Source organism: Spermophilus citellus (genome assembly GCF_964194105.1).
Source record: "Spermophilus citellus genome assembly, chromosome: 3".
NCBI classification, from domain to species: domain Eukaryota; kingdom Metazoa; phylum Chordata; class Mammalia; order Rodentia; family Sciuridae; genus Spermophilus; species Spermophilus citellus.
In genome coordinates, this window is record NC_138184.1 from 73,694,823 (window position 1) to 73,717,987 (window position 23,165).

General features: G+C 43.6%; 2 protein-coding genes across 10 annotated transcripts in view; one reads left to right on the forward strand and one right to left on the reverse strand.

The window, feature by feature from the left end:
* PPIL2 (peptidylprolyl isomerase like 2) overlaps positions 1–14,759 on the forward strand; it is a 33,804-nt gene extending 19,045 nt beyond the window's left edge. The window contains exons 11-21 of one of the 2 annotated variants that reach the window (XM_081286960.1): positions 1,148–1,223; positions 1,534–1,640; positions 2,224–2,331; positions 2,683–2,716; positions 3,291–3,408; positions 10,672–10,728; positions 11,425–11,497; positions 11,587–11,649; positions 11,774–11,910; positions 12,240–12,342; positions 14,207–14,759. In XM_081286960.1, the coding sequence (XP_081143086.1) occupies positions 1,148–1,223; positions 1,534–1,640; positions 2,224–2,331; positions 2,683–2,716; positions 3,291–3,408; positions 10,672–10,728; positions 11,425–11,497; positions 11,587–11,649; positions 11,774–11,910; positions 12,240–12,336 (870 nt within the window). In that variant the 3' untranslated portion in view covers positions 12,337–12,342; positions 14,207–14,759. The remainder of the gene's footprint in view (positions 1–1,147; positions 1,224–1,533; positions 1,641–2,223; positions 2,332–2,682; positions 2,717–3,290; positions 3,409–10,671; positions 10,729–11,424; positions 11,498–11,586; positions 11,650–11,773; positions 11,911–12,239; positions 12,343–14,206) is intronic. The other variant, XM_081286961.1, reaches the window with a different exon arrangement.
* The window catches only part of YPEL1 (yippee like 1), a 36,267-nt gene continuing 17,967 nt past the window's right edge, over positions 4,866–23,165 (reverse strand). Inside the window, exons 3-6 of one of the 8 annotated variants that reach the window (XM_081286971.1) lie at positions 20,441–20,484; positions 19,298–19,406; positions 17,325–17,372; positions 10,737–11,145 (exon numbers count right to left, since the gene is read on the reverse strand). In XM_081286971.1, coding sequence (XP_081143097.1) covers positions 11,134–11,145; positions 17,325–17,372; positions 19,298–19,406; positions 20,441–20,484 — 213 coding nt within the window. In that variant the 3' untranslated portion in view covers positions 10,737–11,133. Of the gene's footprint in view, positions 6,883–10,736; positions 11,146–14,945; positions 17,572–19,273; positions 19,407–20,440; positions 20,485–23,165 lie in introns of those variants that run through there. The other 7 variants (XM_081286970.1, XM_081286973.1, XM_081286974.1 and 4 more) reach the window with 7 other exon arrangements.

Sequence of the window (23,165 nt, forward strand, 5' to 3'; positions counted from 1 at the left end):
TAAAAAGAAGTTCAGCTAGGTATGGTGGCACATGTCTGTAATCCTAGCTGCTTGGGAGGCTGAGGCAGGAGGATCACAAGTTCAAAGGCAGCTTTAGCAATTTAGCAAGGCCCTCAATAACTTGGCCAGACCCTGTCTCAAAATAAAAAATAAGAAGGGCTGGGGATGTTATTCAGTGGATAAAAGCCCCTGAGTTCAATCACTAATACCAAAAAAAAAAAACAAAACAAAAAAAAACAAAAAAACAATTCATTGCCTATAATCTTCCCAATGGAACACAGCCATCCTTAGCACATTGCATTTCTTATGGGCAAGCCCACTTTATTGTCTTCTCTTTAGAATAAAAAATAAATAACACTTATTAGGACTTTGTTTTTTTCTTGATTAAAGTGATCGTTTTTTTTTCTAAATTTTTTTTTTATTAGATGTTGATGGACCTTTATTTTATTCATTTATATGCGGTGCTGAGAATTAGAATTGAACCCAGTGCCTTGCACATGCTAGGCAGATGCTCTATCACTGAGCCACAACTCCAGCCCGGAGATTATCTCTCTTTTTTTTTTTTTTTTTTAATTTTTTTTTGAGAGAGTGAGAGAGGAGAGAGAGAGAGAGAGAGAGAGAGAGAGAGAGAGAGAGAGAGAATTTTTAATATTTATTTTTTAGTTCTCGGTGGACACAACATCTTTGTTGGTATGTGGTGCTGAGGATCGAACCCGGGCCGCACGCATGCCAGGCGAGCGCGCTACCGCTTGAGCCACATCCCCAGCCCGAGATTATCTCTTAATGTAGAACAATTTGAAATCTTTAGAAACAAGTCCCTTGTACTTCTATCCCTGGAGAAGGCTGGCCCTCTGTGATACTTATTCTCAGTGTTGACCTTCCATCATAAGTTGGAGCCTAGTTGAGGCTGTGGACCACTGGTTCCCACCCAGGCCAATTTTACTCCCTTGGGCCTGGCCTTGGCCTCTCCTTCCACGGCCTTTACCATGCTCCTTGTCCCTCTAGCCCTGCTGGCTTCCAATTCTGAGCACTGAGGGAAAAGCCCTTAAAATGCTGGCTGTCTCACTGGGACTGTGTGTGTGTGGTGGTCAGGGAAGCTGAGAGGGAGGGATAGGGAAGGACCTAAGCTGCATGGTTTTCTTGGCAGGCCCACTATTCCACGGGGAAGGTCAGTGCTTCCTTCACCTCCACTGCCATGGTGCCGGAGACGACACATGAAGCAGGTAGCTGCCTGACTCTTAGGTCCCTGGGGACACAAGTTCACAGTAGCAGCATATGGGGCCTCCATCCTGTCACATAGGTACTGCCCATCCCCAACTTGGGTCCAGATATTTCCAGCACCCCCCTTTTAAGTACTGAGTCCCTGCCTGCCCCTTGTGGCCCTAAACCCCATGGTTCCCAGGCAGGTCTGCCTATGAACAGGGCAGACCTTCAGCCTTCAGCTCCTGCACTGCCTTTACAGGTCAGGGGGACTGGGTAGAGGGGCTATCCCAGGTGAAAGGTGGGATTGGAGCTTGGGCCTCTGTTTAACAGCTGCTATTGATGAAGATGTGCTACGCTACCAGTTTGTGAAGAAGAAGGGCTATGTGCGGTTGCACACCAACAAAGGTGATCTTAATCTGGAACTGCACTGCGACCTGGTAGGTGTGACAGCCAGTCCCCTTACCCAATATGAGGTCTTATCTGCATTCTTATTCAGAGGATGAGGTCTTTTTTTTAAAATCTCTTTATTTTGATTATTTATGTGGTGCTGTGGATCAAACCCAGTGCCTCTCATATGTGAGGCAAGTGCTCTGTCACTGAGCCAAAACCCCAGCCCAAAGGATGGGGTCTTATTTTATAGCATCCTTGCCTTAAACATGAAGCTACAGTTAGAATATGCTTGTAGCAAGTCCAGCTTGTCTCTCAGGGAAAGCTGAGGTGGTGTCCTGGCTTCAGTGTCAGGGGCCCTATTAGCAGCATAATGTATCTCCTCAACCACTTGCTGGGCAGGTGTGGAGGTGTGCACACATTCCAAAAAAGGGACCCGACTCCACTTCTGCTCTGTAGTTGCAGATGTCCTGTTGTTTTAGTTTCTGGGACCCATTCTTGACCCCTTGTTGAGGCTATACTGGACTAGGGTCCCTGTTGCTCTGTTGTCTGGGTAACTGCCCATCCCTGCTCATGATAAAGGCCCTGTGTGGCTTTTGTGACCCTAAATTTGGCTGCTTCATGCCTCAGAAGCATTGGGCTATTTTTCAGACACCAAAAACCTGCGAAAACTTCATCAAGCTCTGCAAGAAGTGCTATTATGATGGCACCATCTTTCACAGGTCCATCAGGAACTTTGTGGTGAGTGTCACCAGTCAGTGTTAGCCACAGATGGACTCAGTGGGCATGGGGGAGCTGAATGGGCTTGTCTCTGCCTTGGGTAGGCATCTGGGCCAGGTCTTGGTGGCTTGTGTACATTTTGTAGGTGAATCCTCTGTGAGATATCTTGAAGACTAGCTTTTAAGTTCCAGCCCATGTAGAACTGGGTTCAGGCAGAAAGATGGTCTGGAGGCCTGTTGTCCTCACTGAAACCTCAGTCCCTCTGGTGAGCCTGCCTTGTAGGTGGGGAATATGTTTAGGCAGGGCAGGCAGTGTAGTGGAAGGCAGCAGGTGGCCTCAGGCTGACTAGCTCACTGGCTTTTGTTCTTGCAGATCCAAGGAGGAGACCCCACAGGCACAGGCACAGGTAGGTACTAATGCTACACCTGTCCCTGACACCATTGGCTATTCCTTGGGATGTGAGGGGCAGGTTGGTGAGGTGAGCTCTGGATAGAGAATGTGGAAGACAAGAATTAGGATTGTACCTTAACCACCAGCACTGTGTGCTACCTCAGGCATGTTCCTTTGTTTTCCTGTTTTAGGTGCTTATGAGGCCTGTAAAATTGGGGTAGTGGTGTCTTCCCGGGGCCCCAGAGGCACCCCTCCATCAGAAACAAAGGGAGGCTGGAGGGCCTTAGATCCTGGGCTGGCTTCCCTCCTGCTGAATCTCAAACCTCATACTGCCTTTCAGCTGCTTCACCCAGCATGGTGCAATGATAATGCCTTGTAGCTTTAGAGTTCTATTCCCTGGCTTCTTGGGGACAGGGCTGAGTGATCAACACTCAGCCTATGTGAAGGTGATGGAGTCCAGGGGAGGTTGGCAATGTGATGCCTCAGGTCCAAGGGCTTTTTCTAAAGTACTCCTGCTCCAATGAATTGCCAATACCCCTTGGGAATCAGGTTTTAGGGCTGCCAACTGACTGTTTTTCTTCATGTTCTAGGAGGTGAGTCATACTGGGGAAAGCCCTTCAGAGATGAGTTCCGACCCAATCTCTCTCACACAGGACGAGGCATCCTCAGCATGGCCAACTCGGGGCCGAACACCAACAAGTCTCAGTTGTAAGTCTGGGTCCAGTTGGCCCAGTGGGGCTGCCATGGGATGACCTGGGGAGGGACCCAAAGTTTCCTGCAGTGTCTTCCTCTTCTCCTTAAAGGTTGTGCTAGGCCCGAATCAAATCCAAACTATATAGCACACCTAGGCTGAGTGTGTATCCCTGCACTCAAAAGGGGGAGCCCCCTGGGCTGGGGATGTAGCTTAGTGGTAAAACGCTTGCCTAATTTGCATGAGGCTCTGGGTTTGATCTCCAGCACTGTTGCCCCCTGCAAAAAAAAAAAAAAAAAAAAAATCCCCAAGCAAGTTACTATTTAGAACTGCATGTGTTCCTATGAGAGCAGCATCCAGCAGTTTATCAGAGGTAAAGGCCTCTTAGAGGAAAGCCGATGGAACCGGACTGTGTGAGTGACCAGGAGGACATGCCAGGGGAGTTCAGTGTATTGGATTAGCACGTTGGGAGGGAGGCATGCAGGGGACAGGTGCTGGAGGTGTAGTTGGGGGATAGAGAGGCCTCTGTGTATGGACCATGGCTACAGGAGGATGGCAGCAGGGCCTGTGGATGCCTGGTTATGTTGGAAGGAGTCAGGCACCTGTATTTTTAAAGAATAGGTATTCATATTTCATTTATTCACTACTTAAGAATTTGGCTTGACTTTACTTTTGGATATGTCATTTTTGTATGTGTGTGCTAGGGGTCAAACTCAGGGCTTGCACCACTGAGGCACACCCCTGGCCTATATGTCTTTTTATTTATCTTTTAGTGCGATTTCTTATGGTCCCCTGTTTTCCTGAATAAAACTACTTAAGAATTTTTATAATTTGTAGTATTTTTGTAAATGGGTTTTTTTCTAAATTGTAGATGATTATTGCTTATGTAGAGTAAAACTATTTTATATCTAGCTACTTTATCAAAATTAGAGTTTTTAAGAAGAATTTCCTGGGTTTTCTAGATATTCAAGTCCATCAGTAAAATCTGGTTTCCACTTCCCTGTATGTGCATCAGTCATATTGATGTCACTATGACCTGTTGGGGCAGAAGACATAGGCATCCTGCCACTCTGAAATGTGTTTTTGCCATCTGATAATATTTGTCACTGGACCTGGTTTTTAGGAGAGGTTAGATGAATTGCCAGAGACTTTTTTATTACCCTTTGTCAAGATGATCACTTTTCTGTCCTCACTGTAATGTGGTCTTGGTCATGTGAACTGGCTTGATCAGGCATGGGTGGGAAAGGTGTACACTAGCAGGCTTTATGGCCTAGAATAGTTAAAATTATACTAGTGTCCCCAGGTGTTAATAGTTGGCCAAGGACAGCACATAATGATGTGCTGCTTCCCTCAGGGCTTCCTCTGTACACCCAGCCAGAATTTTGTCTGTTTGACAAGAATTTGACTCATGTGTCCCAGAATTTTAGTTGTTTCCATGGAATCCCGAGTTCTCTTTGTCTCAGTGCTGACATCTCCTTTCTCATTCCCAAGCAGTCTGTTCCTTCCTTGTTCATGAAAGATTTATCTGTTTTTAGTTTCTGTGTAATTGTTTTCTGTTTCTACCTTTGATTGCTTCCTCCAGTTTTCTTTTCACTTTCTCCACTTTTAGCTTTAATTACTCTTTACCAGGAAGACAAATGAAGTCTACTTTTTTTTAGAGGTGCTAGGGATCAAACACAGGGCTTCAAATATGCTAGGCAAACTCTCTCACCAAGCTATACCACCAGCCCTGTACATTTGAAGGGTATATTCCTCATTCACAGCTTGCTGGTCATTGTTAGTTCCCCTCTTAATTTCTTCTCAGCTTTCTTTCTTTCCTTTTTTTCTTTTTTTGTGTGCTTGTGCATGCAAGGCAAGCTCTCTACCAGCTGAGCTATATCCCTAGCCCTCCTCTTAACTTTCTTATTTCCAAGTAGTTTGGGTACATTTGTTTTTGTTGTTTTGTTTTATGGGGGGTACTTTGTTTATGGAATCTAACTTATTTGAATTAGGATCCCATTCTTATGGTTGAAAATGATGTGGAGTTTCATTGGTCATATATTCACATATGAACATAGGAAAGTTTTGTCCTATTGTTTATTTTTTTGTGACTGGGAAATAAACCCAGGGTCTTCTATCTGCTGGATAGGCCACTCTACCACTGAGCTGCACACTGTTTTTCCCAGCATTTTTTTTTTTTTTTTTGGATATAGGGTCTTGCTAAGTTGCCTGGCTGCTTGCAAACTTGTGATCCTATCAAGGAGCTGGGATTACAGATGTGAGCCAATATTCCTGACTTACTTATTTTTTGCACCTTACTTATAATTTTTCAGATTAACTAGACGGTAAAACAATGTGGGCCATTTGCCTTCTTTCTTTATTTCTAATATTGTTTTGTACTAGTTCTGATAACTTTTACTTTAGTATCCTCAAAGAATTTTATTTATTTTTTTCTTTTTCTTTTTTCTTTTTTTATTATTAGTTGTTCAAAACATTACAAAGCTCTTGACATATCATATTTCATATATTTGATTCAAGTGGATTATGAACTCCCATTTTACTCAAAGAATTTTAGACTTTTTTTTTTCATCTTTGTTTTCCCTCACCTTTTTTCTTTTGTATCCTTCCTATTTTCTTCAGGCTCATTTTATTCTCTTTCTTAGCTTCTTTTACTGTGTTAGAAATCAGCAAGAGAACTGCTGGAAGGCAGAATTCAGGTCTGCATAATTGCAGGTTTGACATGAGACTTACTAGAGAGCCTTGTGTGTGGTCAGCCTGGTGGGCTCCTTTGGCCAGGTGATGTGTTCAGTGTGGCCTGGTGGTTCAGTCCTGTGTGTCTTGCTGGCAAGGCCTATGCTGGTTGTCAGGGATGGGGGTAGCATGATGCTATCACAGCAGGGTGGTGCCTACCTACTCCACTGCCTGGGGAGTAGCTTTGTGCCTCCTGATGACTTGCCCCCAAGACATTTCTTGCCTTCTTTCCTGTTTGATGTCTTCTTCAAACTTTACTTTCAGCTTTTTATATTCTGAACTTTGTAGAGCTTTTATTTAAAGGCATACACTTGGATTTTGTTTTATGACAGTATTTTTTGTTTGTTTTAGATATACATGACAGTAGATTGTATTTTGATATAATATATATACATGGAGTATAACTTATTTGAATTAGGATCCCATTCTTGTAGTTGAACATGATGTGGATTTCATTGGTCATATATTCATATATGAACATAGGAAAGTTTTGTCTGATTCATTCTACTGTCTTTTCTATTCCCATCCTTCTCCCTTCCCTTCATTCCCCTTTGTCTAATCCAAAGAATAATATTCTTCCTTCCCCCTCTCTTATTGTATGGTAGCATCCACATATCAGAACATTCAGCCTTTGTTTTTTTGGGATTATCTTTTTTCACTTAGCATGATAGTCTCCAGTTTCATTCTTCTTTATAGTTGAGTGGTTGAGTAATGTTCCATTGTGTATATATCCCACATTTTCTTTCTTTCTTTCTTTCTTTCTTAGAGGGAGGGAGAGAGAGAGAATTTTATTTATTTATTTATTTATTTTAAATATATATATATATATTTTTTTAAGTTGTTGATGGATCTTTACTTTATGTATTTGTATGTGGTGCTAAGAATCGAACCCAGTGCCTCACACATGCTAGGCAAGCGCACTACCACTGAGCCACAACCTCAGCCCTGAGAATTTTTTTAAAAAATATTTATTTATTTATTTATTTAGTTCTCAGCGGGCACAACATCTTTCTTTGTATGTGGTACTGAGGATCAAACCCGGGCCGCACGCATGCCAGGCGAGCGCACTACCGCTGATTGAACTCAGGCGTACTTGATCACTGTGCCACATCCCCACCCCTGTTTTGTATTTTATTTAGAGACAGGGTCTCACTGAGTTGCTTATTGACTCACTAAGTTGCTAAGGCTAGCTTTGAACTTGCAATCCTCCTGTCTCAGCCTCTCAAGCTGCTGGGATTACAGATATGCATATGCGCCTGGCCACATTTTCTTTATCCATTCATCTGTTGAAGGACACCTAGGTTGGTTCCATAGCTTAGCTATTGTGAATTGAGCTTCTATAAACATTAATGTGGCTGCATTACTGTAGTATGCTGATTTTAAGTCCTTTAGGTACAAACTGAGGATTGGGATAACTGGGTCAAATGGTGGTTCCATTTCAAGTTTTCTTAAGAATCTCCATTCTGCTTTCTGTAGTGGTTGCACCAATTTGCATTCCCACCAATATAAGTGTACCTTTTCCTACACATCCTCACCAACATTTATTGTTACTTGTATTCTCTTTTTTTTTTTTTTTTTTGATGTGTAGATGGACACAACACAATGCCTTTATTTTTATGTGGTACTGAAGATCAAACCCGGGTCCCACCTGTGCTAGGTGAGCGGTGTACCGCTGAGCCCCAGCCCCTGTCACTTGTATTCTTTTTTTTTTAATGTTTATTTTTTAGTTTTATGTGGACACAATATCTTTATTTTATTTTTATGTGGTGTTGAGGATCGAACCCAGGGCCCCGCGCATGCCAGGCATGCCACGCTACCGCTTGAGCCACAGCCCCAGCTCCTACTTGTATTTTTGATAATTGCCATTCTGACTGGAGTGAGATGGAATCTCGTTATAATTTTAATTTGCATTCCTTTAATTGCTGGAGATGTTGAACATTTTTTTCATTTATTTTTTGACTATTCGTATTTATTCTCCTGTGAAGTGCCTGTTCAGTTCCTTTGCACATTTATTTATTGGGTTATTTTGTTTTTTTGATGTTAAGTTTTTTGAGTTCTTTGTATATCCTAGACATTAATGCTCTAGTTGAGGTGCAGTTGGCAAAGATTTTCTCCCATTCTGAAGGCTCTCTGTTCACATTCTTGATTGTTTCCTTTGCTATGAAGAAGCATCTTAGTTTGATACCATCCCATTTATTGATTCTTGATTTTACTTCTTGTGCTTTAGGAATTTTGTTGAGTAAGTCAGTTTCTAAGCCAACAGGATGGAGAGTCGAGCTTACTTTTTCTTCTAGTAAGCACAGGGTCTCTGCTCTAATGCCTCAGTCCTTGATCTACTTTGAGTTGAGTTTTGTGCAGAGAGAGAGATAGGGGTTCAATTTCATTCTACTTCATATGGATTTCACTCTGTTTTCTCAAATGTATGTTTATGGTGCCTTTGTCTAGTATTAGATAACTGTATTTATGTGGTTATGTCTCTGCATCTTTTATTCCATTGGTTTTTGTGTCTGTTTCAGTGCCAATACCATGCTATTTTTGTTACTAGAGCTCTGCAATATAATTTAATGTCTGATATTGTGATGCTTCCTGTGTCACTTTTCTTGGTAAGGATTATTTTGGCTATTCTGGGCCTCTTATTTTTCCAAATAAATTTCATGACTGCCCTTTCTGTTTCTATGAAGAACGTCATTAGAATTTTAATAAGAATTACATTAAATCTGTGTAGCCCTTTTGGTAGTATGGCCATTTTGACAATATTTTTTTTAAATATTTATTTTTTAGTTTTTTTATTTTTTATTTTTAGGTGGACACAATATCTTTATTTTATTTTTATGTGGTGCTGAGAATCAAACCCAGTGCCTCATGCATGCTAGGCAAGCACGCTACCATTTGAGCCACATCCCCAGTCCCCATTTTGACAATATTAATTTTGCCTATCCAAGAACATGGAAGATCTCCATCTTTTAAGGTCTTCTTTAATTTCTTTCTTTAGTGTTCTGTAGTTTTCATTGTAGAGGTCTTTTACTGATTTTGTTAGATTAATTCCCAATTATTGAATGTTTTTTGAGGATATTGTGAATAGGATAATTTTCCTGATTTCTCTTTTCAGCTGATTCATCATTAGTATATTGGAATACAATTGGTTTATGGGTGTTAATTTTATATTCTATAAGATCTACTGAGTTCTAGAAGCTTTCTGGTGGAATTTTTTGGATCTTCTAAATATAGAATCATGTCGTTGGCAAATAGGGATAGTTTTGAGTTCTCCTTTTCCTATTCGTATCCCTTTAATTTCTTTCTTTTGTCTAATTTCTCTGGCTACAGTTTCAAGGACTAGTTTGGATAGAAGTTCATTCTGACAGTCTTAAGTGTGTGCTTAACTTCCAGTTGGTATACTGTTTCCTAGGATCTTACTTTGTGCTTTCAAGTCACTCTTTTTATGTTTTTTTTTTTTTAATTTTTATTTTTTATTTCCTCTTCTTTCTCCTTGTTTGAAAGTTAGATATTTTAACTTCTGAGCTAAAGTCTAAAGTTACTAGTACATCTCTACCTTCCCCTAGACAAGACACCTGGAGAGCTTTCCTTCCAGTCACCCCGGCCTTCTCACATGTCAGTGTCATTGTGCATTTTAATTCTTCCCCATTTTTATATCAGATTAGATGCAGTCATTTTCTGGGTCTTTGTGTATTTATATTACCCAAGTTTCTCTCTCTTTTTTTTTAAATTTTTCAGCATATTATGATTTTATTTTATTTTATTTTTAAAGAGAGAGAGGAGAGAGAGAGAGAATTTTTTTTTTTTGAGAATTTTTAATATTTATTTTCTAGGGCTGGGGATGTGGCTCAAGCGGTAGTGCGCTGGCCTGGCATGCGTGCGGCCCGGGTTCGATCCTCAGCACCACATACAAACAAAGATGTTGTGTCCGCCGAGAACTAAAAAATAAATATTAAAAAAAATACCATTTAAAAAAAAATATTTATTTTCTAGTTCTCGGCGGACACAACATCTTTGTTGGTATGTGGTGCTGAGGATCGAACCTGGGCCGCACATATGCCAGGCGAGCGCGCTACCGCTTGAGCCACATCCCCAGCCCCAAGTTTCTCAATTCCTTTACTCCCACTCTTGCGTGGCAGCCTCCTTTCTCCTGGTTTGGTGTCCTTCGTCCTTCTAGCAGGGCTTATGGTAGTACAGGGCTCTGGTTCTCTCATCCCAGCTGGCTTCTTCTTAAAGTAGCCACTTGAATAGGCTCAAGCAGGGCATGGGGTCTACCCAATAGGAGGTTGGTAACAGCCAAGGAGGCCAACTGCTGTGCTTTATTCTGGGGAGCCACAGATCTGGGGTTAATTTGGTGGGCCTTAGCTAACAACCTGTTTTGGACAGGCAGTACGTGGGAGTCAGATGTGCATAATATACATGCAGAAGCTGTGGGTTCGCAGGGCAGGCCATGGAGGGCGGTGGGCTCCTGCTATGGACCCAGCAGTCACTGAGAAGAGCTAGGCTGGGTGGGATAGCTCACAGAATTCCCTCAACCTCTCTTCCTTCTTCCCCAGCTTTATCACATTCCGTTCCTGTGCTTACCTGGACAAGAAGCACACCATCTTTGGAAGGTAAGAGCAGCTTCTGCGTGAAGTCGGGGGTGTCCACTTGGGCCAGGCCATTCTTTCCCCAGCTGGGATCTCTCACTGCCTCTTCCTAACTTGAGCTTGTGCCTGTTGTGCCCTTGTAATGTCTCTGCTGAGGCTGTGGCTGTAGAGTGGGGTATGGGGTATTTCTGTGGAGAGTGGAGAGAGCTCTCCAGACTTGTTGGGTTGACAAGAAGAGACAAGTCCCAGCCCAACCTGGCCAGCTGCCCTGGCTCAGACCTTCCACTTTCCCACTCTGGGTACTTTGGATAGTACCCAGATTGGAGATCAGGGCCAGGTCCTATCTTTCTCTTCATGCTCCAGGTGTGGGGGTTGGCAGACTTTCCCATAAAGGCCTAGATGATATCTCCAGCTTGTTGGGCCACATGGTCATCTGGGGTTCTGGCATAAAACAGACACAGAAATATGGAAGCAACTGATGTAGTTCTATCCAAATATCTGGGAGTTGGATCCGGACCCAGTTATGGTCTATTTACTTTACCTTCTCTCTTTCAGCCCCTCCAGCAGCTCTGCTGCTGCGCAAGGAGTCAGGCCAATCTGATTGGGTGGTGATTTCATGGGGCCCCATATCTTGGGCCAGTTCCCATTCTGGTGTGCCTCAGGGACTTTGAGGTGTGCTGCCCCAGGGCACATGCATACTCACCTGTCCCTCTGCTCCAGGGTTGTTGGGGGCTTTGACACACTGACAGCCATGGAGAATGTGGAAAGCGACCCCAAAACTGACCGCCCTAAGGTATGTAGCCAGGGAAAGCATAGGGGCCACTGCCTAGTTGTGCAGGGGAGCCTGCTGTTTACTCACTCAACTTGCCCATATGCCACCAGGAGGAGGTCCGCATTGATGCCACCACAGTGTTTGTAGACCCCTATGAGGAGGCAGATGCCCAGGTAAGGAGGGCACAGTGCTACCACCCTGGGAGGGCTTTGGGCAAGCTGTCATTCCTCACTGGGGCAGAAGAACCTCCACATCTCCAAGACATTCCAGGTCACCCACAGTCCTGTTCCTCTCCAGATTGCACAGGAGCGGAAGAAGACACAGCTTGAAGTGGCCCCAGAGGCCAAGGTGAAGTCCAGCCAGCCTCAGCCTGGGAGCCAGGGCCCCCAGACATATCGCCAAGGGGTGGGCAAGTACATCAATCCAGCTGCCACGTGAGTAGGGCAGGTGGCTCTGCCATATCCCTCCCAAAAGCTAGGACCCATTTTCTACAGTGCTCCCATAGGCAGATCAGGCAGTGGCAAGAAAACCTAATATAGACGTGGGACTGAACTTGTGCCCTGGAGGTCACTGCAGCCACAGAAACTATTCCATACAGGTTTGGGCAGGGCTTCTGTGCAGGCCAAAGAATCTCAGCACTGGAAGTTATGGGATTTCTATGAGGGGAGGGCCAGTAGTAGGTTTCAGTTCATTTTGAGAGGGATGTGGGAGGGCATGGGCTCCTGGCACATGTGTGGCTTCTGTAGCCTGTTTGTTTTCTCAGGAAACGAGCAGCTGAAGAAGAACCATCAACCAGTACAGCTGCCTCCATATCCAAGAAAAAGCCCAGCCGGGGTTTTGGGGACTTCAGCTCCTGGTAGCAGCAGGTGGTTACTCTGGATCCTGGTAGGGATGAAGGGTTGGGGGAGGTTTGTGCCTGTATTCCTGACCTTTCTGCCCATCTTTCAGGCTGTGATCCAATAAAGCTCTTGCCTGTTGCCTGGGTCTCCTTTACTGGCCCCTGGGACCTTGGCTTCCCCATCCTTCACCTGGTGTTGGGGTTCCTTCTTTCCAAGCTTGAGCCCAGCCTTGGGTCCTGCCCTAGACCCCACATGGGGCTCTGGTCTCCTGTGGGCAGGCCCAGGTTAGTGAGAAAGGCCTTGTCTCCTCCTGAGCTTTCCTTACCCTTCTTACCCTTTTTTCTGTCATCTCAGGACAGTCCATATGCTCTGATCTTCTGGTACCACTTGGGACCTTGTTAGAAACACAAATTCTCAGACGACTCCAGACATGATCCTGAGCTTCTGGAAGCTGGGACTCCCTAGTGTTTTTTGTTTGTTTGTTTTTGAAGCGTACTGGGGATCAAACCCAGGGCCTAAGCACTCTACCACTTATCCCGAGCCTCATCCCCAGGCTTTCCCTAGTTTTTTTTTTTTTTTTTTTAGTTGTAGTTGGATACAATATCTTTCTTTTTTTTTTCTTTTTATTTTTTTTATTTATTTTTTTTTTTGGATACAATATCTTTAATAAATTTATTTTTATGTGGTGCTGAGGATCAAACCCAGGGCCTCGCAAGTACTCTACCTCTGAGCCACAACCCCAGTCCCCTAGTCTGTTTCGACAAATGCTCTGGGGCTTCTAACTCTGGAATAGAGCCTTGACAATACTCTGCCACTCCTTGCTTGGAACTGGGCACACTCACCTTTGGATGTATTAAGCTGCCTTGTCTCTCCACCCGAGTCAAACCTCCCTGTGATGAGGATAGGGGACAGCACTGGACCTCACTACTGAGACCCTGCTTCTCAGTCACCAGCTCCTCTGCCAGGCCAGTTCCCTCAGCATTCCTGACTTAAGGGTTCCTTCCATTGACCCATTTTTCTGTGAAAAGTGTCCAAAAAATTTCCACCCACCTGTTCCTGATCACCTTTTGTTCCCTCTTCAGTCTGGCAGCCTAGCTTCTAGTCTCCTGATATTAGTCCCTGATACCTTGGTTTCCTCTAAACACCTCTTCGGGAGCATGGTTTCTGCCTCTGGGGAGAGTGTCAAGTCAGTATTCTCTGGCACCAGACCTATTAGATGATGTGTCTGTCCTTGGTCCATCACCTCTTCCAATCTCATCACATTAAAATTCTAACATAGGCTTGATTCTTGTGTTTCTCTTTCCTCATTTACAACCTTGAATCCATCAGCACTCTTGGTTCTAGAATATACCCTGGGCTCTTCTGATACTGACACCAAAGGCCTGAGCCCTTTGTCCTCTGGATGGCAGGCATGCCCTTGCCCACTTCCAAACTGTTGCTGCCAAGTGATCTTCATGAGGCACATTTTCCCACTGTCATCTTGCTTCATGCCAGCCACTGGCTTTTCTTTGGCTGAGAACAGGTCTATACCTCATCCCCACAGGCCAGCTCCACCTTCTCCAGCCTCTTCCTCTGTAGCCACCCATGCCCATCAGTCAGAACCCTGGGCTCCTTGGTGACCCTGCAGCACTCCCATTACATACTTCTTCACATCGCCCACCAGGTTTTCATCACTCAGTTTATCCCTGCCCACTTGTCTGATAATTCACTTTTGCAAGAAAATGCTCAACAGGATGCAGTGACAGACTAGGCAGACACAAGCCTGTAGACAGGGTGAGGAAGGGAGAATGCTGCAGGGGACTATATGACTGACTCTGATCATGCATGAGGGTGCTTCCTGCCTCTTCAGCCATCATTTTAACTGTACTCTTATCCTTTTCTCTGGTCATAGTCAAAAGCTCGCGACCAGGCAGTGTGACACAGCAGTAGGACTCCAGCAGCTCTGAGACCCCAAAACAGCCCTTTGGTCTGGTGAGCTCTGCAGGAAACCTGGGGCTCATCCCTCATTAAGGGCACAGCCTCCTCAACAATGAGCAACATGTAAAACAAGAAGTCTGACATCAGAAGCTTTATTTATAAACCTCACACAAACATAGGACCAAAGGCCAGTGGCATGGCTTGGGGTAGGGGAAACTGAAGGCGGTGTGTGCACTTGAGCTTGATCATCCTTCCTCCTTGAAGCGAAGCTTCGTGCTGCCTCCAGGCTGCTGTCCATCTGTCCATCCAGCCTTATCCAGTGATCTGCCCCTGCCCCAAGGGGAGGGCCACATCCTCACCCAAACTTGCCCTCCAGGGCAGAAGACAGGCCTGACCAAGTCCTTTGACAGAAGGTTTATATTTCTGTAGTTCATTTTAGAGCTTAAATTATGTCCTTCTAGATATTAAACCACTTGGATTTTGTAACTGCCTGATGAGATCATCAGGTAGAATAAAAGACTTTTGGAAAAAAATCTTATCTCTGATCCTTTTGAATATCTGACAGATGCCATCAAGAATAAATTTTAAGATATAAAAATACTATGAGTGTACATATATAAAATGACAAAACTAAACCACGTTTCTAAAGCAAATGTACTGTGCCAGAATATACTACAAATGTATTTATAATCCTAGATACAACTCCAAATAGTCTCAAGGAAAAAATTTAAATAAATAAAAGTCATGGGATGAGAGTTATTGTTTAGGAATTTAGGAGGGTGGAATATTCCAGCACTTCACCAGCACATCTGGTTGTGGTCTTGTGAGTATTACTTCCCCTGATGCCAGCTCATGGTCAGTTCATTTGGTTTACAGTTTAAAAAAGAAACTTATATTTCTCAGAAGACCACCACCATCAACAAAAAATGATAAAAGTTGTGTTGGTATCCATTACCAACAAAAGTACAAAATAAGTCATAAGAGTACTAGTAAAAAATTTTCAATCAATGCCATCACAAAAGACGATACAAAAACCAAAGTGCTCAAATGAAAGGAGCAGTAAACTTGCCCAGAACATATAAAAGCTTTAAATATAACCTTAGTATATACAAAAATGGGTCAGAAAAATTCTAGAAAAGTCTCTTCAATTTAAGTAAAACATTTATGGAATCGTACTCGGGCTGCACTCTAGGCAGGCTAGTGAAGCCATATCATTTCTCCCCATTCTCTGAGCCTCCAAGGCTAAGTTCCCACTTGCAAAAGGAATAAAGACTAGAAAGGAAGTCACTGTTAGCCAATTTTTCACTTAGTGCTCATTTGTCAATTAAGGAAGATGTCTTTCCCCTTTACAATTCCATATAATGGACAGAAGCCACAGACCTTGCTACTTCATGTGCCACTCACAAGTGAAGCATCTTTAGATTTCAGACCTTGGGAGCAACAACTCCAGGCTCTGGCCACCTCAGGGTGGAAAGCTGTTTAACTTAGTAATATAGGAACACAATAAGCCAGCCTCAGTCTACAGGAGACTAGCTCAAGAGAAAGCAGCTTGCTGGACCACCACCAGATGCAGAGGCTTACAGGCTGTGCAAAGATGTCCTTGCTTTTTTAGGGTGAAGATGTGCTTAAAGTAACCTGGCACTGCTACTCCTACTAAGCTGATAATGGCTTGGTGACATGCCTACTAAGTCACTGAACCCAGGACAATGCATTTCCCACATTCCAAGGCATCTAGTCTTGGGCAAAGAGATGGCACCAAAGGGTAGGCTCTGGGATGAGCACTGAACAGGACCCAGGTGGCAACCCAGTGCCTGCACTGGTGACGGGACCTGGGCAGCTGGAGAGCTGAAACTGTCCAGAGACGGTTTCACAGCCATTTGCTAGGCTGAGAGCTATCAAAGCACACTGCTCTTCTAGCTCTCTGCCTCCCTACCACCAGCCTTTTTTTCTACCCCTGTGCCCTAAGCTGGGGTACAAATTGTTGAAACCCAAAACTTATCTAGAAATGTTTTCTAATCTCCATTCTCTGCAGATCGGCTGATACCCTTGAATAGTGCCCATGCACTGCAGAGGCACAGGAGGATGGTGGGCCATGACTTAAAAAAAATCTGTGACAGAAACCCAGCATTTGGGAGACTGCCCAGGTCCCTTCAACATCAGCCCGCATGACAGCACCAGAAAGGGGAAAGGTGACTTACCCAGCAAGCCAAACACCTTTCCTTTACAACAGTTAAACCCGTCTTGCAATTTTTAACCTTTTCTAAAGAAATTTTAATCTGGAAAATCTCAAGTTAGGAAGTTTTCCTGCTGGTTCTGACCTCTTTCATATGCAAAAATAATTCTTTTTCTTCAAGTACGTCCAGGTAGAAAATGAAATCCAGCTTCATACTTGGTCCAGCATGCTACTCTATAATGACATGAACCAGCCATTCAGCAACTGCCAGACTTGTGAGCCACTGTTACTACTGAGGGTAAAACCTCCAGGTCCAGACCTGTGAGGCTATCACCTCAGTAATGGCCTCTGCAGGGCCCTGGGATGGTCTTTTCTAGAGATTAGTTCACTTGCTTTCTAGATAAGGAATCTATTGCCTTAAAGAAACAAAATGTTCATTAGACATATTTCTCTATTTATAGCTTATCTAAAATGTATTGGTTATGTTCCATTTTTTAACAGGCTAAAACAACAACAAAAAAAACCACTCTGGGTGGATAAATTTGTTGACTGCTTCTGAAAGATTCTTAAATGGACACTATGCCTTACGGTTTATATGTAGGAGGAATAACCAATTTGTAGTTTTGAGAATTGGGGTAAAACAAGCTACCTTACTCTAAAAAAGGGAGAAGTGAGACTTGCTCTTGAAAGAGACCTTGCCTCTCTGGTCTTTAGGGACTTAGTTTTAGATTTCTATTGAACATGAAAAAGCACAGCCAAACTATATTGAAGGCATAGGTTAAAAGAAGGTATTAATTAGGCAAATAAGTCATCAGTTGGTTAATTCTTTTTCTAGAACTTGAGAAGTTAGAAAAAGATCATTGCAAACTTTCAGAAACAACCATGTACATAAACAGGACACAAATTGGGGATGCCTTACCCAAGGAGATGGCCAAGAGAGGCCTTTGAGTGTCAAAGCACGGCTAGCCTGTGAGGTCAAAGTTCAAGAAATATTGTCATCCGGGATGCTCTTACATCTCCATTACACTTCAGTCTCTTTCACAAAATAGTATTCAAGAGAATGGAAAGTTTCCACTTTACTCCCAACCATTGTCTTTGATCATGTGGGCAAGCTCAATAATAAATTTTCCTTCCTTATATTTCTGACTGCTCTCAAAGGCATGTTCCTTGGGAGGGGGGAAAAAAAGTAGAGAGAAGGTTTCAGGACAGAATCTTTCATTTTTCAACTTCATCATACCTTTTTTTTTTTTTCTTGGTGATGAGGTTTGAACCCAGGGGCACTCTACCACTGAGCCACAAGCCCAGCAATTTTTATTTTGAGACAGGGTAGAAAATGCAGTCTCCCCAGCTGCTGGGATTATAGGTATGTACCACCATGCCTGGCTTTCCTTTTCTTACAAAAATAGGGATCAAAGGCCACCCTAATTTGGTTCTGGGGATTTAACCCAGAGGTGGTTTACCATTGAGTTACGCACACTGCCCTTCTTATTTTTTGAGACAAGGGTCTTGCAAATTGCCAAGGCTGGCTGTGAACTTGCAATCCTCCTGCCTCAGTCTCCTGGGATTACAGGCCTGTACTCCTGTGCCCATCTGTGCAGTGTTAATTCAAACCTTCAAAGACCAGGATTTGGGATATAGCTCACTGGGCAAGCATGTGCTTAGCTGGTTTGAGGCTGTGGGTTCTATCAGCAGCACACCAAAAAAAAAAAAAAAAAAAAAAAAAAAAAAATCTGTTTATTGAACATGTACTATGCATAGGGCAATTTAGGAGATATGATTGATATGAAGCACAGAGACATCAGTAAAAAACAGGTCAAAAATGCTCAGGAACAGGCTTTTTATGCAAGGACAATGGATACCGTCCTATCATTTTTTAATACTGAGTATATGGCCTGATGATACATACCTGTGTTGGGGACATAAATGACTAGGGTGAGTTGTCTGGTAGGCACAGAAGAGATGGTCCCAGTAGGAAAGTAGCAGGTATAGCCATAGAGGAGACACATGGTATGGTGTCCATGAAGGGATGGCAGGGCTTCTGGAAGAAGGGCTCTGTGTTCCCTCACATTTTATGGAGGATCAGAGATGGTCAGAAACTCAAGAAAGAGGGAGATCAGGCAGCCCTGACCTGGAAAACTCTGGAGCCATAAATAATGTAACAAATACCTTAAAAAAAAGGAGGGCTCCATGTGTAACGGCCCTCTCAAATGGTATTGTCAAGGGTGGGGCTCCATAAGATGGACAGGTGGCTTTTGCTAGGAGAGAAACTGGGGCAGAGTTGGACCTTTGGAAGCTGCCAACACAGAAGGGATCAGAAGCATGCCAGGCCCATGTGGCCTGGGACAGAGAGGGCTCAGCAGATGAAGGCGGGCAGCAGACAGTGTTAGGAGGAGACCAATCATCCTCACTGGCCCCGGACACCTGAGTGCTAGGGGACCAGGGAGGAGGACAGGCCTTAGAGTGGGCAAGAAGGTCCAGGCTTATCATCTTTCAGATTCACCGTGTCGTCAGAGAAGGAATGGAGATATGAAGGCTAGAGACAGGGCAGAGATGGCAACCATCAGCTCATGGTCCAGGGAAAAAAAGAAGAGCCCTGGGAGAAGAGTCTTTGGGTAACTTCTGCCTCTGAGCCCAGACACTGAGTAGTCTGCTGAACTTGCTCCAAACAATGGAACTCCCTTCATGGAAGTGCCTTTCAGGCTCTTGGAACCTGGGGCAGCCCCATGAATGACTGGTCCTGTGCCTTAACCAGCTTCCAAAGAAACTGCTGAAAATATGTCATTGACGGATACCACTCCAGAGGGAGGTTTGACTCAGTTGCATAAGCTGTGTGTGCATGTGTGGCATATTGTATACATTACAGCACACCAGTTAGAAGAGGTGGGTACTCACGTATTTCCACCCGAGTGTGGTCTTGCAGTTCTCACAGTAGATGTCTGCAACTGCATGCAGCCCAGTGAGAAGGACCCTCTCCTCAGCGGGACCGCAGCCCACATTCACCCTGTAGGGACACAGGTGATCACCCTGAAGACCCACATTCCCAGGCCCAACTGCTGGCTTCCTCCCACCCTGCCCCCCTCCCCAATTATTGAAAGTTCACCAGAAAGCAGCACTGCACCTTTTCAGCTCCCCAACCTCCTGCCAGCTACCACCTTTAATGAGAAAGAATTTTTCTTTTCTTTTTGCAGTGCTAAAAATGAAATCCAGGGGCTAGGGTTGTGGCTCAGCGGTAGAGCGCTTGCCTAGCACGTGCAAGGCCCTGGGTTTGATCCTTAGCACCACATAAAAATAAATAAATAAAAGTATTGTGTCCAACTATAACTAAAAAATAAATATTTTTAAAAAATGAAATCCAGGACCTCACACATGCTAGGTAAGCATTCTACCACTGAACTACACCCCCAGGCCCAGGAGCAACTTTTTCTCTCCCCACAAGGATCCCAACTTGGGACAAACTGGGGCTGGGGATGTGGCTCAAGCGGTAGCGCGCTCGCCTGGCATGCGTGCGGCCCGGGTTCGATCCTCAGCACCACATACAAACAAAGATGTTGTGTCCACCGAGAACTAAAATTAAAAATAAATAAATAAATTCTCTCTTTCTCTCCCTCCCCCACTCTCCTCTCTCTTTAAAAAAAAAAAAAAAAGGGCTGGAGATGTGGCTCAAGAGGTAGCGCGCTCGCCTGGCATGCGCGCGGCCCGGGTTCGATCCTCAGCACCACATACCAACAAAGATGTTGTGTCCGCCAAGAACTAAAAAAATAAATAAATAAATAAATAAATATTAAAAAAAAAAAAAAAAAACATGGGACAAACTGCAGGAAACTAAAGTCCTTATACTAAATTTTCAAAAACTCCCAGCCATAGAAAACTAAAATTCTTTCAGGTCATATAAAGGCATTGGCTGGGTAATTCCAGTCCACAGGTGGAACTCCATTTATATATTCCAGCTATGCATAATTGAACACGGGTTGGACAGAAGTGATCAATGCCACACGATGGGAACCCCAGGCCACCTGCCAGACAGCAAGTACTCACACAGAATTGAAGAGGTAGGCTCTTCCTTGACTTCCCTGAAAGGACTGTAAAGAAGAAGAAGGTGTTAGAAGATTGGTTGTGATAAGACCCTGGGGAGTTCTGCATTCTGGAATGATTGTGGAACAATGTGAGAGAGCTGCTCAGTCTTGGTGGTCCTGTGGAAGTAGTAGTCCCTAGAGCACCATGCTAACCAGGGTTCCATTAACTCCACCAGAAGAGGTTACAAAGAACAGGACAGATGCCCCTCCAAAACTCTAATAATAAATGAGGTGAACAAACTGATTTTTCATCCATATTGAGTTGGGAAGTGAATTACTCTGTTGCTCCAACATTCTGAAAGTGACTGTATTGGAACATCATGGCAATACAGCACCAGGCATAATGGTATACACCTGTAGTCTAAGCTACTTGGGAGGCTCAAGCAGGAAGATCACTTAAAGGAAGGAGTTCAAAGTTAGTCTAAAACAAAACCAAAAAATGGTCATGGTCTAAGATGATCCATTCCCAGGAGTCAATGATCTTCCAGGGACATCTCACCCCAAAATGTTACCAGCCAAGAAACTGATCTAGTATATTCATATATTCAAAAATGGTTCAATGTAAATGAATCAGAGTAAGGTAGTGTGCCTCTCTTGAATAGGAAAAAATTCCTCATGGGAGGGTTCATCTGCTTTGGTGCCAGGCTCAAATGACTCACACAGCATGGTCAACCTCCAAAATAATCAAAAGAAATGCAAACCAAATTTTTTTTTTTTTTTGCCCATCACCTTAACTTAAAGTCAAAAGGCTGTGAGGAATGCTTACTGGGACGTAATTTGACAACATCAAAATATAAAAGCACATCCGGGCAGCTCAGGCAGCTAGACAGGAGGATAGTGAGTTCAAAGCCAGTCTTAGCAAATTAGTGAGTCACTAAGCAACTCAGTGAGACCTTGTCTCTAAAATAAAATATAAAATAGGGCTGGGGATGTGGCTCAGTGGTTGAGTGTCCTGAGTTCAATCCCCAGTACCAAAAGATAAAGGAAAAAGAAAAGGCACAAACTGTATGACCCAGCAATCCCACGTTTAAGTATTTACTATGAAGAGCTGGACGTGGTGGTGCTCACTGTAATCCTAGTAGCTGGGGAGACTCAGGCAGGAAGATCTCAAGTTCTAAGCCAGCCTCAGCAACTTGGCAAGGCCCTAAGTAACTTAGAGCCTGTCTCAAAATAAAAAAGGCTGGGGATATGGCTTAGTACCTCTGTGTTCAATCCCTGGTACCCCCCCCCCAAAAAAAAAGAATTTACTACAAAGAACCAATCAGCTTGCGTGCATAAGGAAATGTGACAGGAATGGTCCACTGTCACAATATACATAATGGGGGAAAAAAAGGTGAAGCGGGGATATTCTCATCATGTAAACAATGGCATCCATATACAGGATTCATGTAGAGGATGGGGAACAGGCTGGTGAGTATAATGGAAACAAATTTACAAAAAATTAAGTGTAAAATAAGTGTCAGTGTAAACTCTTCATTTAGAGTAAATAATGTGGTTTCTATAGACCAAAGAAAAAACATCATATTGTCAAGCCATTAAGAGGGCTAACTGCAAGGAATAGAGGTAGAACAAGGCAGGCGGAAAGACCAATTCTCCTTTTACTTTGCATATATATTTTTTTCCTTTTTGATGGTGCTGGAGATTGAACCCAGGGTCTTGTGCAGGCACTCTATCACTGAGCTACATCTCCAGTCCCTTTTATCTTATTGATATAGGGTCCTGATAAATTGTTCAGGTTGGCCTCAAACTTGCAATCCTTCTGCCTCAGCCTCCTGAACGGCTGGGTTACAGGTGTGTACCATAGCTCTTGGCCCAGTACTTTTTTGTGTGTGTATAAGAGATTGAACCCAGAGGCACTTAACCACTGAGCAACAAAAGTCTTTTTTTAAAATTTATTTTATTTTTATTTTTTTGGTATAGGGGATTGAACTCAGGAGCACTCAACCACTGAGCCACATCCCCAGCCTTATTTTGTATTTTATTTAGAGAGTTGCTTAGCGCCTCACTGCTGCTGAGGCTATCTCAGCCTCCAGAGCCACTGGGATTACAACTCCTTTTATTTTTTGAGACAGGGTCTTCCTAACTTGTGAGGCTGGCTTTGAACCTGTGATCCTCCTGTCTCAGCCTCTTGAGTCACTGAGATTATAGGTGTGTGCCACCACACCTGGCCCAATAAGCATTAGTTTATATTTGATTGAATCCGGGGCACTTATCCACTGAGTCACATTCCCAGCCCTTTTTGTACTTTATTTAAAGACAGACTTTGAATTGCTTAAAGTCTTGTTAAATTGCTGAGGCTGGCTTTGAACTCGTGGATCCTCCCGCCTCAGCCTCCCCAGCCACTAGGATTACAGGTGTGTGCCACTGTGCCTGGCTAAGCATTACTTTAATGGATAATTATAAGCAATAATTTCTTTTAAAATTAAAAGTAAAAAACAAAAAACAAAGGGAGAGCACCTGCTTGACCTTAATAGACATCTCTCATCTGAGCATGAAATAAATCTTTATTTTAAGCCACTGAGATCTGACTTTTTTCTACCTCACTTGATGCAAACAGCATTTGAGTTTTTGTTTTTGTTTTGTGTTGGGGGTTGAGTCCAGAGCCTCTAGCATGCTAAGTAGTAGCATGAGCTACAAGTACCCAGCCAACCAGGAATGTTTTAATTTTACAATACAGCTTTCAGACT